This window comes from Alligator sinensis, unplaced genomic scaffold (genome assembly GCF_000455745.1).
Source record: "Alligator sinensis unplaced genomic scaffold, ASM45574v1 scaffold353_1, whole genome shotgun sequence".
Taxonomy (NCBI): domain Eukaryota; kingdom Metazoa; phylum Chordata; order Crocodylia; family Alligatoridae; genus Alligator; species Alligator sinensis.
This window is the reverse complement of record NW_005842075.1, coordinates 286,823-293,093: the sequence shown is the minus strand read 5'-3', so window position 1 is coordinate 293,093 and position 6,271 is coordinate 286,823. Positions and strand designations below refer to the sequence as shown.

Genomic DNA, 6,271 nt, shown 5'->3' with positions numbered 1-6,271 from the left:
GGGGAAGGACTGCTCTGATATTGATATCTAGTTCCTGGTTCAGTTTCCCAGCTCCCTGATTGCTTCCCTCAGCCCTCATTTCCCCAGCTCTCCCTCGGGGGCACAGGCTCCTGATCTGCACACGGGGTTTCAGCAGGCTGCTGCTGTGGCCAGTGGCAGCCGCTTGGTGGAGCCCGCATTGAGCGCTACGAAGACTGCAGTGCTGCTGCAGGCCCCAGCCTGTAGCAGAAGACTACTGAAACCCACCGCTCAGATTGGGGGGCCCATGCCCTCCAGGATGAGCTGGGGAAATCGAACTGGGAGCTGGGGAATCCCTGCTGCATGACCTGGCTCCACAGGGAGCAGAGATCCATGCCAGGGCCTCCTCGCTACCACTGCCTGCCCTGTGCAGCCCCACGTTGGCGGAGCATTGCGGAGCAGGCAGCGGTGGTGAGGAGACCCGGAGCATGGATTTCTGCTCCCTGCGGAACCAAGTCACCCAGCAGAGACCAGCAGGCTTGCTTGCTGCTCTGTGCTGCTTCCCTCCCCCGCGACCTGGCATGACAGGGACTGGAGATCCGCATGGGGGTCTCCTTGCCTGTGTGGAGGTCAGCGGCCCTCCCCTGGATGAGCCACCCCCAGACCCATCCTGCTCCTTGCTGGGGCCCTGCAGCCCCAAGTCCCACCCAGCCGGGCAGTACGGCTGTGCAAAGCTTCCTTTGCAGCCTGTTTGAAACAGATTCGGAGGAGATTCGGCTCTGAAACATTCAGCCAAAATGAAACAGGACAGTGATCCAAAACACCAAAATGAATCGCTGTCCTCTGAAATGGCCGAATCTGAAACCAAATCAAAACACAGCCATTTCACGCAGCCATAGTATACAATCTCTTAATTTGCCGTTCTCTATGATTGTGAGGTGCTGTTACAATAGTAACTGGTCAGTAAGATAAACATTGGAATTTTTTACCCAATGAACTCTAAATAATCTTTATCACATAATGGATTGGAATGAACATATACAATGCTTAATTTAATTTTTTCACTGTATGGATATGATAGAGAGTGTTTCATTTATGGCTTCTTCTGGGTTCTATACTTAGTGACTATTATGTATTACTGGTGTGTCCTGTTATGCAGGAACTATCATATAAGTATAAAGAATGCAAAATGTCTATACTTTGTTTATTTTACAATTCAGAAACAAATAAGTTTGCATAAGTTTGTTAAGAGAAATCCAAGACTGAAATCTTTAAACGAATATAATGTATTGAATTGATTGAAGCATGGTTTGATCACACAAAAATGGTGCAAAGGAAGAGCAAAAGTCATTAAAGTCAATGTTGTTACTTCAGATTTACACCATTCCAGTGAAGAGCGGAACGTAATCCCTCGTATGCAATCATGTGTTACAAAGCTAAAAGTGTGCAACCTCTTGCTGTTTCTTGAATCTAGCTGTGATGACCTTTGTGACACTTACTCTTAGGGCAGTCTTTATAACAGTCTGCAGTAGGAGCACTCAACTTTCGGTCTGTAGGCCAAATCTAGCCCATGGTGGCTTGTCATCCAGCTTGCAAGGCTCCTTATAGGTCCAGAAATTTGGCAGAAAGGGAGCAGTGGCAGTGTTCCCCTGATGCCAGATTTCCAGACCCATGGGGAGTCCTGCGCCCTGTGTGCTGGATGGGTACCTGATCCTAGTGGACAGGGCCTGACAGGGTGGCACCAGATCCCAGGGCCTATCCCCAGTGTGGAGGGGCAGGAAGGGGCAGCACTAGGCCCCTGGGGTCCAATCTCAGTGTGCAGGACAAGGAGAGGCGGTACCAGGCCCCGTGGCATCTTCCCTGCAAATCAGTGCCTGGTGCTGGTGTCCTACTCACCTACCCCTAGTTATACTAGTTCTTACTGATCAATAAATCAGTGTTGTTATAGCATCCTGCCATTTGTAATAATTCCAGCAGAAGTATGGCAATATCGTTTTCTGTGTGATTTAGGATTACACATTGCTTCTTAAACTGTAGCAAAACTCCAAAGATACTGAACTATTAGCTTCGTAATAATATTTTATTATTTTTAAAGAAATTCACATGTGGAATGTCAAGCATTCCAATCCATCAAAAATCCTATTCTTCTTAACCAAAAATACACTAGTGAGTAAAATATGTGAATGTATTGACATTTATTCTGTAATGTCATTTGCAGTCATTCTGATATCTGTTGCTTTTATTATTGGAGAATATCATGTTATTAGAGACCATAAGAAGGGACTATCTAGTGAGGTGTTTGATACCTTTTATGAAATGACCTCCAAATAAGCACCCTTGTTAAAAATATTGCTGTACCTAATGAACAGAAGATATTGTTGTCCAGGGATAACTATTGGGCCTTTTTCCTGAAAAACCCTCTGAATATAATGAAAAGGAGGGCATGATTCTTACATCTAGCATGTTAGTATGTCTGACATACCTGCTGCTGATATTGGAGAATAATACTAAAAAATATTTTCTTTCCTACAGAAAATGCAAAGGACATTCTCGTGATTTATGAAGAAGAGGCAGAAGAATGGGCTCTGTATTTAAAATCTCTTTTCAAACACGTAGTAAAGGAAGAAGGAATCTTACTTTACAATTTAGAAGTTTCATCTCTTGAACGTACTGAATTGTGCTGTTTATCCTGTTATAAATGCAAACTGCTGATATTATCCAATGGACTTCTAAAATGTCTCAATCAGACAAGAAGCCATTTCCTGGACCAGGTTCTTGAACCACCAGATAAGGTTGTGATTCTCCTTTGTGGGGTGCACAATTCAGACATTCTCTATGAAATACTGACCTTAGACCAAAGTACCTGGGAGATCTCTACTGATCAAGATCCTGAGGAATACCTCTCCATTGTGACCAGTATTATTCAACAAGGTAATTTAAGAAACAAAATCTCTTCTATTATGGTTATTTTAATAAAAATCTTCTAATAGTGTTAATGCTAATTGGAAAAGATAATAATTAAAATACTTTGGAATAGCAGCTCTTCATTTTGGCCCAGGATCTTCATCTTGCTCATTTTAAGCCTGGTGATAGCAGTTCTCAACCTTGTTAGACTTAAGGCACCCCTTCAAAACTTTTCGGAATTGAATGGCGCCCATTAAAAAGCTAATATAAATAACTGATGAATACTGTAATATAAGCCTTATAATCTAGTATTAATTAACATGCTGTTAATATTGATATCTTGTGCTATAAGGGAGAGTCCAGGATGCCCAGCCTGCAGGAACAAGGTGCTGGGGTGCACATGCAGCATGTTGGGAGTGCTGGGGGCTAAGATAAGGAGGGGTGGGTATCCATAGCAGGTTCTTTCAGCATCCTGGGCTGAGAATCACTAAATTATAGAGGGTAAGGGGGTTATCTGCCCCCCCCGATTTATTTTCCCTGTTGAAGCAGTGGGAGGAGGAGGACAAATTCAAGACAAACCTCCAATAATTAGATTCTCTACATGGAAAATTATATTAAATTGATAAATGTTCCATATGTACAATCTAATTATTGGTGTGGGGGGGTGGGGGTTGTCATCTAATCAGGGTCATCTTATATTTGAGTAAATATGGTACTGTTACTGCTGCAGGATATTTATTCGGTATGCGGGTAGCATTGTGCAGCATAAGTGAAATGGGTATTTCTTTATTTTGGTTTATGCTTTCACAAAACGTCTGTTTACTGAATCTGCTTGAAAAGTACTACTATAATAAAGAGGACCAAAATCTTTGCTGCTGCCAATGGCTGGTAGCAGTGACTTCTGATGAAGGTGCAAATAGGGCTGAAGTTAGCACTTGTTGGATTATATGGTCACAGTGGTTTCACTGCGGGGGAGGGGGAGAGGGGAGTATTGTTTTGTCCCAAAATAGAAGGACTTGCAACTCTTGTAACATTCCTTACTGTCTGATGTAATTGTGTGTGTTTGCAGAATACATATACAGGTTAATTGAAAATGTCCTGTGTTCTCAAGGTTTTACTCAGAAACTGTATTTGTGTCACAAAAAGTGTCATCCTTGGGCTCAAATGAACAGGCAGGATTGCCTTCTTGCCACTCAGCATTTCCTCCTGATTTAATACTTCTCCATATGGGAACTCCTGCCTTTCCCTGAACCTGTCTCTTACCTCTACAGGCATGTCCAGACAAGGGTGGACGTGCGGTATTCCATGCTGTAAACCCATCTGCGGTGTCACGTATTGCACATGCAAGCATCCCCCTGCACTGCTATTTTGCAGCATGGGGGAGAGGTGGGGGTTGACCCCGGGATCTCGCATGGTCAAAAAAAAACCCCATGCCAAAATAATGTGGGGTGGTGTACAGGGTGCCAGTGTATGCCACCCAAAACTGGAGCCCGGCTGACTGGAGCCACACTCCAGCTACCAGCCAGGCTTTCTGCTGCAGGACCACTGTGGCTGCAGCTCCCGGAGGCCTCCACGACCCCAGGTAAGCGGGGAGCCAGCACAGTTGATGGTTCCAGCCTCCCCTACCCCACCTGGGGTAACCTGCTGTGAGCCAGAGAGCATGCGACACGGGCGTTCCCAGGGGACAAGTAGGAGTGGCACAAGGTGTGCCGCTGCTACTTGTCCCTGGGGAAACACATGTTCTCACCCATCTGGACATGCCCTATGTGTCCTATTGCTTTCTGTGTTTTGAAATGTGACTACCCAATTTGGCTACCAAAAGGAAGTGGGGGTGGGAGAGTGGGGGTGGCTGTATAGCGTGCTGCTACAGCTTGACACTGATCTGTTGAAGGAGTGGGGTGGCACCAGTAAAGCTATGAGCAGAGGTTGTCGCAGGGGAGTTTGTTTCATTCCAGTGAAGGCTGATATGAAAACTACAATTTCTGAAAACCAAATCTAGTTTCTTAGAAGAAAAGTATTTCCTCATTTTGGTCTATTCTTTCATAAAGCAGTTGTTTACTGACTGTGCTTGCAGAATACTATTATAAGTGTTCAGGAGGGCCAAAATATTTTACTGTTGACATTGGCCAGTGTCAGTGACTTCAGAGAAAAGTGCAGACTGCTGTGATTAGTGCTTTATTTGTGGGATCCCATGGTCACAGTGCAGGTTTCATTGTGTGTGTATGGGCAAGTGAAGGGGGGCTGTTCTACCCTGAAGCAGAAGGACATGCAATACTTATAACGTTTCTTATTAATGTAATTGCACATGTTTGCAAAATGCATCTACAAGTTCATCTTTTTTAGAATCTTGCCAGACACTTTGCTGAATACCTTGATTTCACAGGGATTTTCCCTGTTTATGTAGGCATTGTAGAAACGATTTATTTAATTTATCATTTAAAAATTTGTTTCTGTATGAAAGGACCAAGAAGTGTGTTTGACTTTTCTTTTCTCCTGCTGTCCTCCATCATGCTCCCTCCCCATCATTTTTTTTTCTAAATTAAACACTCTGAACATTTTCAGTCTTCCCATGCCTTATTAATTGCTTTTTTGCTTGTCTCTGATCTTCTCTTTCTTTCTTCTTTTTGAGATAAGGTCACAAGCAGAACACAGCACTGTATTTTTAAATCCTATTCTTTCTCTTTGCTCATGAACATTATTCATTACTGCTCATTTGCTCACTTCTCACATTTGTACTACCTTGCATCCCCTCAACTCATGCCTCCTCAAAGTTTATGGAGTTCTCACTTTTTTCCTTAAAACTCCCCTTTTCCATGACCTATTTAATTTAGAATAGCTAACTGGTGCCATAGCATCAGTTCTCCATTGGAGCTGAGTTTTGTTTTTTGCAACCACCGTCATGGTGGTTATTCTAGATCCGTGATTCTCAGTCAGGGGTCCATAGTATGTTAAACCATATCATCTATAGATCCTTTTAAGGGTGTTTCAGAGTAGTGCACAATAATAGCACTGTGTAACAGGGCCCCTACCCATTACTGAGAAGAGGAAAGCCAGAGGGTCACAGTATCTTTGAGAGAGCCCCCTTGTGAATATGGACTAGGCTTTGGAATGCAGAGGGGCCACTGCCAGGTCCAAAGCACTAGGGGGAGTGGCTGCCAGACCCCTTAGTGCCATGAGGGGTACTGCCTGAAGCTTGCTAGAGAGTGTGGCACCAAACAGTGGGGCTAAAAGAGCTGAAGCCTATAGAATGTGAATAGCAGGCTTCTGGAGCATGGCCACAGGCAGTTGATTGGGGGAAGCAGGACTGCAGCAGAGGGTAGTCAGGGTAGCCTGCTAATTGAACCAGTTATAGTTTCATAGTTTCTAGGGTCGGAAGGGACCTGGGCAGATCATCTAGTCCGACCCCCTG

At 44.2% G+C, this 6,271-nt stretch overlaps 1 protein-coding gene across 1 annotated transcript in view; it reads left to right on the top strand.

The window, feature by feature from the left end:
• Positions 1-1,629: 1,629 nt before the first annotated feature.
• The window catches only part of BANK1 (B cell scaffold protein with ankyrin repeats 1), a gene marked incomplete at its 3' end in the record, with an annotated part of 287,684 nt that continues 283,042 nt past the window's right edge, over positions 1,630-6,271 (top strand). Inside the window, exons 1-2 of the mRNA XM_025204276.1 lie at positions 1,630-1,661; positions 2,459-2,889. Coding sequence (XP_025060061.1) covers positions 1,630-1,661; positions 2,459-2,889 — 463 coding nt within the window. The remainder of the gene's footprint in view (positions 1,662-2,458; positions 2,890-6,271) is intronic.